Source organism: Pavona decussata, unplaced genomic scaffold (genome assembly GCF_977016875.1).
Source record: "Pavona decussata unplaced genomic scaffold, jaPavDecu1.1 SCAFFOLD_126, whole genome shotgun sequence".
Classification (NCBI taxonomy): Eukaryota; Metazoa; Cnidaria; class Anthozoa; order Scleractinia; family Agariciidae; genus Pavona; species Pavona decussata.
This window is the reverse complement of record NW_028145540.1, coordinates 243,200-256,120: the sequence shown is the minus strand read 5'-3', so window position 1 is coordinate 256,120 and position 12,921 is coordinate 243,200. Positions and strand designations below refer to the sequence as shown.

Here is a 12,921-nt window from a genome sequence, read left to right as displayed (position 1 = left end):
TCTCGACTATCCAGAAAGGGACTGCTTGCAGTCTACAAGCGGTTGCGGCACGTACACAGTTGCCGTAAACATCGTGATGAACCTGGAGAAGTGGCTTCCTCTTTAAAAAAAACCCCGAATTCAAGACTAGAGTGCAAAAATCGATACCCTATTTATTAGCAAAATGGCTAAAATTGATACCCTATTTATGACCAAAACGGCTGAAAAACCTTACCCTTTGTGGCCGCACATACCTGTATAGCCCGACTGCGAGTTGTGTCTCTTTTGTTAGAAAATCCGAGGGGAAAAACGAAAAAAAAAAAAAAACATCGGCTACGAGCCGCGAGTCACGAGTAGCGCGGGAGCTGGAAGGGCTTTAAAAATAGGCTCCTCTGTTTTCGATTTTTTTTTTTTACTTTATACTTCATTTTTACCCATTTTCTATATAAAACTGAGGGTCCAGATGGGGTCCAAATGGGCGATGGGGAGGGGGGGGGGGGGGGACCACGTTTTGTACTCGCTCAAGGTCAATAAATCAGTTCGGCCTTTACATCCACAAACTTATTGCCAAAACCTTGGATTAAGTATTTTTGGTTATCTCTTTGGTTTTCTTTTCGTACTATACTTCACCACGAGGAAATCCAAATACAGCATTTGCAAAGGAACCTCCTTGGTCACGAGCGGAGTCACAAGCTCATCACTGTGCGAAAGGACACAACGCAGGCTGTACTAGCCCACGTGTAGCCGTACCCACCCCCTGAAGGAAAACGTTTTTCTTCGGGGGGTGGCTACGGCTAAACGTAGGCTAAGGCTGTACCTGTAGACTCGAAGTATCTTTCATGTTTTCTTAGGCAATGGCAGTTGGCTACGGGTCGGGTCAGGACGAAAATGTATTGGAAAACCTCCATAAAAAAATGGGAAACGTTTTCAAGTTCTGCAAATGTCTGAAATGTGTATGTAAAGAAAAGGCTGAAGGGGGGGGGGGGGGGAGGGAGGAGTATTTAAGGATTGTTCTACCTTCAAAAACTCCCTAGAAACCTTCCATGGTGTTACATGCGCGCTTTTCTTTGGAAGAAGAGTACCTATTCAGGGTTTTTGAATAATTATGACGAAACACCATCGAACCTTTCTTCAACTTTTATTCAAAATTTTATAGTTCTGCAAAGGGAGACCACCCCGCAAGACATAAATTGTGAGATAAAATAAATTCAATTCAAAATATAACACTACGTGATAAAAACTGATAAGTAATAGAAGGGTATGTACATCACTTAAAAGAAAGATTTAAATAGAAATTAAATTAAATTAATGACACTGAATTATTGAAATGCTCAGATAACGCTTTCTGGAATTGTTCAGCGGACTTCAAAATCCCCATAATAGAATCCGTGGAGGCCCAGTAGAGTTTGGCTACGTACAAGCTTCAAGAATTTTTGTACCGATACAATACAATGGCATAGCCTTAGATTTGCAAGGCAACGGTGTAGCCTTTTGTGGTCATTTTTGTGCGTATACGGTTGCCAGGGGTAACGCTACTTTGTCATTCTTAGCAAAGCTATGAAGTATTCTAAAAATGCAAAACCCCTTTCACATTGGCCACTGAAGTGTTGGGGCTGATCTTCGCGAAAATTTTTCCTTTAAGCATTTATTAAAAGTCACTTTTAATATCGTTTCGTGACATACAACGAAATTAAAGCTTTCAAAGTTACGCGCGCGCACCACTGAAGCTGTCGAATTTCACACCACATTATGACGTGACTTTCAGTAAAACTTTGCGTGCCAAAAGATGGCCGTACATAAAATAATGATTTGCCTTCTTCTTGGCATTCTCGTCACCGCTTTAAAACCCATCAACGCGGCAAAAATTTATTGCCCAAAGAAATGCCATTGCAGTTCTGATTATATTGCTGTAAAATGCCGTGGATTGGACAAATTCCCTGTCTTGGAGCAGGCCACGGCTGTACGCTCTCTGTAAGCATTCGTTCTTAAGCTTGATCATGTTATGCACCCACTGTTGACATTTTCACAACGCCTGGGCTTTACTTTATACACTCATGAAGTATTATAAGTTGAAACTAGAGATATTAGTTTTACAGCCTTGAAGGTTTGTTTTTGTGACTATTAGCTTTGAGAAAATTTTGGTCGGGATCCCATCTCCGCAAAGTCCGCGCGAACCGACCCCTTCTGTCGACAACACTTCAGTAGATTAAAATATTATACATTATTTATGTGTATCCTAACTCTTAGGGACTTATCTGGAAGCCATATCACAGACATAGAAAAGAAGGAACTGAAGAAATACGAGAATTTAAAACACCTGTAAGTACAATGCTGTCTGTTTTTTTTAATCTGCGTAGCGCTTAAAATTTGTTCACGCCTTTAGCTTTAGCTTCGTTCTGGGCATTTTGTTATTGGCTTAAAGAAGGGCTCTTGCAAAGTATAACCGTATTTTTCGTAGCAGGTATCAAGAGAAGTTTGCAAAATATTAAGTTAAAAAAAGTTGGTTGAGACCGACCTACTGAGAGCCATCGGCTATCCCCATCACAGTTTTAGCAAAAAGGCTAATTTTCTGGGCGGGAGAGAAATGAACTTACACTTAACAATTGGACCGCTTGACTGGAAGAACGTTTGTATAAAAATTTTTACTAGTATTATTAAAGCCTGAGTTGTTTGTTTGTTTGTTTATTTATTTATTTATTTATTTATTTATTTACTTATTTATTGTATTTTCACTTTGCAGGGATATAAGATACAATGAGATGAAAAGTGTTTCTCCGGGGTTATTCAGCGAGATGAAATCTTTGAGAGAGCTGTAAGTATCCAACCAAAACTAAACTAAAAAGTGTGTAGGTGTGTGTAGTTCCAGAAAATATCTTACCCTCTTCCCTTCCAAAAAGGTCGGGAGAGGGGGTGGGGGGTTCATAATGGCCAAAAATGTAAAGAAATCTATGAAGCTAAATTGGAATTTCCAGAGGGTATGGTGGTATTGATATTTTCTGGAAGTACACAATAAGATTAGTCCATCAACTCCAGGCAATTCAGAAGCCATACCTCTCCTCTCATCGATCTCAGAGCCATGTTAAGGAAAGTTATAAGGACTTGAACCTTTTTATTTTTATATTATAGTCAATTCTTAACATATGTAGCAGTGATTGTACAAACTATGTTACATATTATGTCCAGTATTTTAACCTCTAGATTTTGGATATAACCCACAGTCTATACCAGACACTCTGTGTGGCTATCAATGCACTATAGGGCACACCAAAGTTTTTTTACTGCTTTAATAATAATAATAATAATAGTTCTTAGTACGCACTTATAGAGGCAAAATAGAATACATTATCAGAACTTTTCTTTCACGATATAAATTGGTAAATAGCTTTAACATTTTAATCTTGTTTCCTTTCTCCTCTCTCTCCCAATATAAATTACTTCATCATCTAGTTTTTTCACCTTTCAGGAAAAAAATGTTGCCGTTTTTATCTATAAAATCATGAATTGACCAAGCCGCACTTACGCAGCACCATATTATTTATTTATCAATGACAATTAACCGAGGTGGCCTCTCTTTTAAGCCTGGGCCCGGTTGTTCGAAAGCCGATCAACCGAGGTTTCCTGCGCGCTCGTTAAAATTGCTTTTAAACTCTAATGTTAAGCTAGTGGTAGAGAAAAGTGAACGTCAAAACTGAGGGAAAAAAATCTTTTTGAAAACCCTTTATTGTTGTGTAATTAAACTCGGACCAAAGTTGTTGTTAATCCAGGATTAGCTTAATCGGGCTTTGAACAACTGGGCCCTGGTGAATTCTTGAGGTCTCCTCGCTATTATTGTAAATTGAATGATTTCTTTTTTTAGTAAGGCAAATAAATAAATAATAATGATGATGATGATGATGATGACGATCTTCTTTTAACTTGTGGTTTCCTTTGCAGGTACATTGATAATAATCCATGGTCATGTGATTATTCAACTCTTCACGTGTTGCAAGTGGAATTGACCGCTCTTGCACATCAAAACTCACACCTTGAGAACTTTGATGGAGGCAAAATAGAATGCTTTGATCCACCACATATGAAAGGAAACAAGCCTCTTCACATCATTAATCGTGAGAAAATCATTAATTTTATAATTTATTGATTTCCCTGATAATAGGGTATCATAAATATCAGCTTTTATAATAAAAAATCAGGAAACGTACAAGTTTATATAGAGATAAAAGGAATGATCACCGATATATGAAACAGCTGAATCTCTCCCAGTGAGTACTAAGGCCTTGTGGAAACTGATGGTGTCAAACCTCACTTTATGCTGCTTTGTAAATTTAATTTATACAAATTATTGCAGCCAGTTTCCTTGATTCTGAAGAGAACCTGCTTATTGCGAACACCATGTTTCAGGTTCTCATAGTGTCCAATGATTACTTTAAAAACTCATTAATAATTTATAAGCCCATTGACCTATCGAATGGTCGATAATACATCACGTGCAGTGACTTTATATCGATAGACCTCCTCCTTATTATTACGAGGTCTTTACTTTTATCAGCTGATAAAACACCCATCATTAGTATGCGGTGTTTTTCTCGTATGCTAATTTCCAACGTTCACAAAAGCATTATTGTTATGAACTCTTTTGACACACGCTTTTCCAGGAACGTTTTTGAAGCCATTCAAAAAACTCGCAGCCGAGTGGTTTTAAACCCGATAAAACACTAAAAGGATTTGACTGTTTGTTTCAAGGAGTTTATTTTTGTGGCCTGTTGACTTGTGAGAAAGACAACTGTACCCAATCCTGATCACTTGTTAACCTGTGACGAGGCCCAATTTACCAGTGCTCTTATGTCTTCTTATTTGGGAATGCTTCACCAAGCCAAACAAAAATAGACTGAGCCTGATCACCGGTTAAGCACTCTATCAGCCGATTTTATTTCACATGATGATAATTCGTTAGCCCCCTATCCTGAATTTCCCAAAGTTTGTAAATCATAACAGCTAATTTTTTTTCCCTTCAAGCAATGACCAAAATTTACCATCTACCAGACTTGCTGAAAGGTAACAAAGCTGATCAGCACAAAGCCATCACTAGTGGAGTGCTTGCGGTCTCTATAATCCTGGTGGTGTTGCTATTGGTTGCAATCTGTGGAGCTGCATGGGTGTTCAGAGAAAACCTTCTTCACTTGATCATGTAAGTAACTAATGAACCTCAATTTCATTTGTCAACCAAATTGGAAGTCGTGTTGATATAAAAATTGATCACATTCAAGCCATAGCCCAGTCAGAATTATTATACTCATGGTTAGGCAAATGTTTCAAATGCTCCAGAAGACAATAAATTATACATATCTCATCACAATGGCATCATGCACGAAAATTCCATCTCCTCTCGAGCAACAGAACGTTATCATAGTATTTAAATATTTGATGTACTAGGCCAGGCAAGAACAAACATTGAAACTGCTAGAAAGAGCATTTTAAAGTTATTAAAAAGTCCACGTGTTTTGTAAGACTGAAAATAGACATTTTTTTAAGGGGGCAATTCACCTAAACGCAATTTTTCCGCCACTTGACACGGCTTTAATGGAAATATCTCATTCACGTTTCAAGCAATCAAAAAACCCTATCATTATCCCGTGAATCTGTGTTGTGAGGTATTTTGTGAATTTTTGGGTGATTTGGGGGTATATTTGGGAGGAGTAGTTTTTTTAAGAAGGATTGGTTAAATTAAGAGAAATAAGAAATATTGAAGATTTAGTGAAGTTTTAAAATTAGAATTTGCGGATACCAAGTTAGTCTACTAGCAACCCGGGGTGCTCTTGCGTGGGTATCAACTGTCTGTTGGTGTTCCAAAAATCATTTTCTTTCTTCTATCCCTTCTTAAAACCTCTTTAAATTTCATTCAAATTTAGGTAAATTGGCCCCTTAATGAGGACTTCATCTTCAAACAAACGTCTGCAAAAATTCCTGAATTTGTGAAACTATATCTTTGCTATTTTAAAAGCACAGAATGTCAAACTTGGCCTTTTTACTAATTTTAAGGTGCTCTTTCCAGTTAGGTCAATGGTTTTCCATTACCTGGCCTACATCAATTTTTTTAATTACCAGTGATGATAATTAAAGGTCTATATAATGCATAGCTTATCTTTGCATGTGGACCATACCACCAGCTACGCAAGTTACTTGAACAGATAACGTACTTATCATGACTTCACATCTTTGTTGATTAGGAAAGTTTGGGGATCAAAACTGGAAAATGATCCAGAAAGCACGATGGAAGCTGGTCAGTTAGACAGTAAAAGCATTTTGATTGACAGCATGAAAAGGAGACGCCGCATGTCAAAGGGTCTTCCAGCCTCTGCTAAGAGCAGTGCATCTAGTGTTGAGAATGCTGAGAGAGGGGTGGGTGATTCAACAGACAAACTGGAAAGCCATGGCAAGTTGGAAAGTAACAAAATCTTGACTGATGACAAGAAGAGACAACACAGGTCACAGGGTCTTGCAGCCTCTGCTAAGAGAACTACCTGTACATCTAGCCTTAAGGAAGTTGATGAATTGGGTGATTCAACAGACAAATTGGAAAGTCATGGCATGTCAGAGAGCAGTAATGCTTTGATTGAAAGCTTGAAGAAAAGACGTCACACATCGCAGGGTCTTCCAGCCTCTGCTAAGAGCAGTACATCTAGCCTTGAGGAAGTTGATGGAAGAGTGGGTGATTCAACAGACAAATTAGAAAGTTATGGCGGGTCAGAGAGCAGTAATGCTTTGATTGAAAGCTTGAAGAAAAGACGTCACACATCGCAGGGTCTTCCAGCCTCTGCTAAGAGCAGTACATCCAGCCTTGAAGAAGTTGACGGAAGAGAGGTTCATTCAACAGGCAAATCAGAAAGCCAAGGACAGTTGGACAGTGAAGGAATTTTGATTGACAGCATGAAGAGACAACACATCTCATGGGGTCTTCAAGTTCCTTCTAGGAGCAGTACTTCTAACCTTGAAGACTTTAATAAAGCGGTAGTTGATTCCGTGGACAAGATGGACAACCACAGCCAGTTGGACAGTGAAGACGTTTTGATTGACAGTGTAGAAAAGAGTCAGTGTATGTTACAGGATATCCCAGCTCCTGAAACCAGTAGGACATCTGTCGCTGAGAATGAAGTTGATCCAATGGACCAATCTTGTGAGTCTGCCAAAGAGGAAGATAGCAGTGATGAAGAGGGTTACGTCACACCACCATAAACAGTTATATTGACCAGTGATTAATAATTTATTATGGATCATTTATGAATCACTTTTTTGAGTAATTTTTATTTTTATTAGCACCTTAACAAAGCAAAAGTGTGTTCAAATACATTTCTTTAAAATGCTTTCAAGTTGATATCTGAAACACACAATCAAAAATAATTTATTTCCATTCACTTGTTTGGAAATATATAGATTGAGTTACATTAAATTTTAATGATTGTTTAGTACACTACAAAAAAACTATGAAACTATGGAGAGTGCAAAGGCTTCATGAATGGGATGAGCATCCCATCATTAAATTTAACTACTCTGTCAGCTGTCTGTCAGTCTCTTTTATCAAACGAGTAATATTTTGCATTTATCATATTTACACTCATTTGCATGGTGAATCCACATCAGTCACATGACTATAATGTTCATCTCTTAACACAATCACATGACTTGAACACAGTCTGTTTTGTGTTGCTAACAGTAACTTTCATTGTTGCACCTGTATTTTTCAAATATACTAAAATATTTTGGAACATCTTATTTCACCCTTTAAATATATTATTTTGCTTTTTGTAGCACAGAGGGTATTTTATTACAAAAGTGATGAAATAAAAGAAGACATACATGCAATAATTTCTTTAGTTAATATCTGGCTTTGGTCTTCTTCATTCATTTGATAACTTCATGGAAATCTCTTAACAGTTAAATCAAGTTAAAGAAATTGTTATGTAAGGCTTTTATCTGATCTAGTAGATAAATTTCCTGCATTTTCCATCTTCTTCAATATTATTGTTTTCAAAGGTGTGAAGAAAATAGATTGTTGTCTGCAATGTCATCAACCAATGGTAAAACTGGCAGTAATATTTTCAAATGTAAGTCTCCAAAAGTGGTCAAGATAATTTTATCATTTATGTTTACTAAAGAATTACTTGAACACCCTAGACACTGTCCTTGCCTTCTGATTGTGATAGATTCATTGCAGTAAAGCTTGCCAGTAATTCATGAACTTCATCTACCTGCAAACAAAAATTTTAAAAAAACATCTAGTCAGTGACCAGTGGTAAATAATAATATATTTACTTATATTGCGCAAATTAACATGAGAAATATGATCGAATGCACGTTACAATAATATTATTATAACAATAAAACCAAACTAAATTCAATATTTACAAAAACAAGCATAATAATAAATAACAACTAAAATCGAAGTTATGGTCTAATTCATGGAATGTATAATACTGTGAATAAACTAACAAATGCTAACAAATGCACCAAAGTATAAATTAAACTATTTACAAAATATTAATATTAAGCAATTTCAAAGAAACGAGTCTACAATAATGTCTTAAAACTGTTAAAATTGTTTTCCTAACGTATATGACATGGGAGGGCGTTAAAAACAGATGGTAACGCCACATGCCCAGTAAACGTCCTATTACCAAGGGTCTTCTTAGTTGATCTTACATTGCAAGCGGACTCAATCAAAACTTCATTATTTCTTCTTAGTGAGTACATACTGGATCTCTTTACGGACACTAAACTAGTTAGGTAGGTAGGTGTGAGAATGTGTGCTAAAATGTGTGCTTTAAATTATCAACAAGACTGAAACATCAATGAAATCAATGCAAAGACTAAGAAACAAGAAACGGAGAATCCTGATGCACTACCCAAAGTTTGTTTGTGTGTTTGTGGGTACTGAACATTGATGATTTCAACTTGCAATTCTGGTTAACAGTCTATGAATTATCAGGCTAAAAATTAACTTGAAAAAAGGCCTTAACTTTCAGGACAGTGCCTTCTTTTGTTATATCTGTGCAATCCATACATTCTGCACATCTTGGGATGGTCAAGAAATAAGGTTTCTTAGATATAGGCATGGTGCCAAATAATACAAAGGTGCTTTTGCAAGGCTTATGAGTTAATGTGGAAAAAGCAGACCTCAGCAAGGGTTAATGGAATCCATAAGGAAAATTAGGGGTAACCATGCATTTTTTTCAGAAATAATAGTGTTAATATCTGCTTTTCCCACATAGTCATAAATGTCACGAAAATACCTCAGTCTGTATTAGGAGAGACAGTCCTTAAGACATGTATTAAATTATTTGCTGTGAGTGCTATGGATTACTCTCAGTTGCACCATGGTTTTAAAAATGCCATGTTTGTCCTGTTAATTTTATTTTGAATTTTGACAGCCTGTTATGTGAACTAACTGGTGCTCAAAGTGAGTTGTTTGTAAATGAACTTAATTGAAACTCCTCAGCTACAGCTAGGATATAAGTAACAATCTCCATATAAGTTTAACTAATTAGCATCAGACAATCCTGTAAAACAAGTATTTGGAGTTAACTTCACCTCATACTATTTCAAAGGACCAGTGATTTCTTTGGCAACAATTGAAGGGCTCAGGGTGTGAGTGACCTATAGTGCAATTCAGATCGAATTTTGTTGATTTGGTTCAGATTTATCAGAGCTTTTGCATGTGGCCTTGAATTGCTTCAAGAAACCTTGCTCCAATGTTTTATTCACTGCTTTGCACTTTGTTTTGTGATAAAAAAAGAAATCTTGCCCATAATCATAGGTTCTTAGATCACACACGAAGCGCAAAACATGCAAAACTCCCGACTGGTGATTCTAAGCTAAAACAACAAAACGTGATATGAAAAGCAATATAGGACGGTTATGCCCTGAGCCCTTCAATTAAATGTATAAAGTCTTTCATTTCTCTGAAATCTCAAAAACAAAGGAAATTGAGCAGTTTGGAGAATAAGTACTATACCCATAGCAAATAGTTCATTAGAACAACATATAGCATTGGTTCTGACAAACCTCTTTAGTGGTAACAGATTTTCCAAGCATGCTACACATATTATCCAATGTTTCCTCAGCCTTTGTATTTCCAAGCCTCAACATATAAGCTTTGATCAACTCTATAACTTGTTTCACTTCCTCACAATAAACCGATGGCTTCTCTCGTATGTTCTGATCATCATGAAGAACCCTTAACCTAGAGTATGCAAGATCAAGGGGAGTTTTCCCACTGAAGTCAGCTTCGTTAGCACTGGCACCAGCCTGCAATAGTAGCGTCACTATTTTGAGTTGATTTGTACAAGCAGCAAGATGAAGTGGTGTGTTTCCATTTAGATCTTTAGCATTTGGGTTTGCTCCATTTTCAAGGAGCATTTGTAAAGTCTGCTCGTTTCCTTGTGCAGCAGCAAAATGAAGTGCTGTCCTTCTTTTTGAATCAGCACTACACACATTGACTCCCTGATTTATTAGTTCAAATAAAGTGTCCACTTTAGATTGCTGAACCGCATCTTTAAGTTTCCTTTCAGCCATTAAGTCATGCCCTAATGGTGAAAACTTAACGGAAGCATGATTTCTGAGTTTTAAGCGAGAAGGTAAAACTTTTGGTGAAAACTGCCTTCCATGCTCTCGAATGGTTTGATAGGGATAGCTGTGACCCACAGTTGGGTATATAGCGGTGTTTAAAGGTAAACTAGAAGAAAGGCTTGAAGTAGGCCAGTTGATTTGGAATGATGTTGTGTTCTTGTGTTTACGGTCCTCTTCTGCCATGTTAAGATCTGACAAGATCTAGTGCAGGTAAAAGAAAAACAATATGATCAATTTTGCTAATATCACTAATTAGCTTGTAATAAGTAGACCACAATGACAATAATTTTCGGCATGAGAGAGGTCATAAGTTCAAGAAAAAACCGATGTGAATTGAATATTAACCTGCAAGCTGAGTTTTTGGAAGATCGAGGTAACTGTACTTGTAGAATAGAGTTGAATCCTTCCCCTTCCCCGCCGGCCACACAACTAACGTCTATTACAGTGTACATATTCGTACATACTGGTTTCATTACCTTCACAAACAGGTCAAACTTCCGACCCATACAGGAAAACTAATTTAGTTGAATCACTTTGCTTTAACCTTTAGCATAAATGAATTTTAAGGCTTGAGACTTACCTCGATGTTAACTTTCTAAGCTTCGTATTACTACAACTAAAGTTTAATTAATATAAGCTTAAACACTTCCAGGTCTAGAACACGATTGAAATTCGTTTCACTTTCCAGTGCTGGAATTCTCGGCGTTCCTGACTAATGACTTCAATTCACTTTCGTAGTCAAGAAACAGATAACAAAATATGAAGTCGGAAAATTTAAATACCACTGTGAACTAATTAGGAATATAGACTTCCACTGGAAACATAGGGTACAACGTATATCAAACAGAGGTACCTGGAACTCGAAGGGCCGAAAGATCAACTGGATTTAAAAGTGTGTTGTCTCTGTTGGGACGATTTGTGTACATTACATGACATACGTTCGTGAGGCTTTGGGTAGAAACACCCAGGCCCTTCTCCCCACACATGGTGTCGCAAGTAGCTCATTGACAAAGCAATGTTCTCAGAAGCCAAGTTTTTTAAGAGCCACTGGATTTATTTTGTTGCCGCTTGTTTACCTTTTATGGTGCATGGTTTGAAAGAATGTACCAAAAAAGATGTCTGTAGATGCTCAACTGACGAAGGAGTTATAGATTTGTGGAGTTTGGCTGGAGCAGGAAGCAATATACCCAGGTTAGAAACCGCTGAAAACGGTTTTCAAATGTAAATGACTTTCGATACTTTCGATAGCGGTAAAAGTGGAATTTTTACTTTATACATGTGTTGCATCAAGCGCGTTGTGGACTGTTTCACTTAGAACTCAACTGTTATGTGAAGGGGCCCGCTGCAAGATTCCGCACACCCCCACACATTAGATGTAATGGCTTTAAAAATGTAAACTATACATTTTGCGACTCTATTCATGCTTGACGTTTTTGGAAAAGGGTCAGTATGACAGTGGTGCATATTTTAATTTTTTGTATGGGTCTGTGCGGAAATTTTTCCTACACCTAAAAGATAAGAATACATTTTTATGTTTACAGCTTCTTCATCTTTATAATATATGTTGAGCTGAGAATTTTTGGGGCGAACTGAAGGCACATTGAGAAACGTTTTCCAACAAATGCAAGTGGGGCTGTTGTCTGCAGAACAAGTATTATTATTTCAGGACTACATTTTTTATGACGAGAACAAGTGCCAAGCAGGAAAAATCAATGTCACCTGCATGCATTCTGGCCTTTCTGCCCTCCACACACCCTCAAATAACTAACCAATAAGCACTTAGCTGCATGAAAACTGTTTAGCTAGCAGGTCCCTTATGGCATGAATTAAGTCCCCATGGTAGACTGCAGAACAGATGTAATTTTATTTACAGCAATAGGTTGTAATTATTAAATGACTTTATATACAGTTATGTTTAAGAAACGAGCAGGAGTGTTTTATCGGGTTTAAAACTACAAGGCACAGCCGAGTGAATTTTAACCCAATAAAACATGTGCTGTGAATTTTTTGAACGGCTTCAAAAACATTCCTGGAAAAGCGTGTGTCAATAGAATTCATAACAATTATGCTTTTGTGACGCTGTAAATTAGCATACGAGAAAAACCGCATACTAATGAGGAGTGTTTTATCAGCTGATAAAACACCACATACTAATAAGGAGGAGGTTTATTGATATAACGTCAGTGCATGTGATGTATTGTCGACCATTTGATAGGTCAATGGGCTTATGAATTATTAATGAGTTTTTGAAGACTTGATATTTTTTGTGATATTTTAATTAAACCACAAAAAATATAGGGGCTTATGAATTATTAATGAGTT

General features: G+C 37.0%; 2 protein-coding genes across 3 annotated transcripts; one reads left to right on the top strand and one right to left on the bottom strand.

Moving 5' to 3' along the window:
- The first annotated feature begins 1,749 nt into the window (after positions 1–1,749).
- On the top strand, positions 1,750–7,632 carry LOC146469222 (uncharacterized). The gene is made up of 6 exons (XM_085123601.1): positions 1,750–1,950; positions 2,227–2,298; positions 2,720–2,791; positions 3,913–4,085; positions 4,993–5,164; positions 6,204–7,632. Exons 1-6 carry the CDS (start codon positions 1,766–1,768, stop codon positions 7,207–7,209), a joined length of 1,680 nt encoding a protein of 559 aa, XP_084979727.1. The 5' UTR covers positions 1,750–1,765; the 3' UTR covers positions 7,210–7,632.
- Positions 7,633–7,773: 141 nt separating this feature from the next.
- On the bottom strand, positions 7,774–11,513 carry LOC146469221 (ankyrin repeat domain-containing protein 54-like). 2 transcript variants are annotated; one of them, XM_085123602.1, is made up of 3 exons: positions 11,180–11,513; positions 10,036–10,800; positions 7,774–8,222 (listed from the first exon to the last, which is right to left on the bottom strand). In XM_085123602.1, the coding sequence occupies exons 2-3, from the start codon at positions 10,780–10,782 to the stop codon at positions 8,145–8,147; spliced, it is 825 nt and encodes a 274-aa protein (XP_084979728.1). In that variant the 5' UTR covers positions 10,783–10,800; positions 11,180–11,513; the 3' UTR covers positions 7,774–8,144. The 2 variants fall into 2 exon arrangements, with proteins under 2 accessions (XP_084979728.1, XP_084979729.1); XM_085123603.1 differs by having other exon boundaries at positions 11,453–11,474.
- Positions 11,514–12,921: the final 1,408 nt, after the last annotated feature.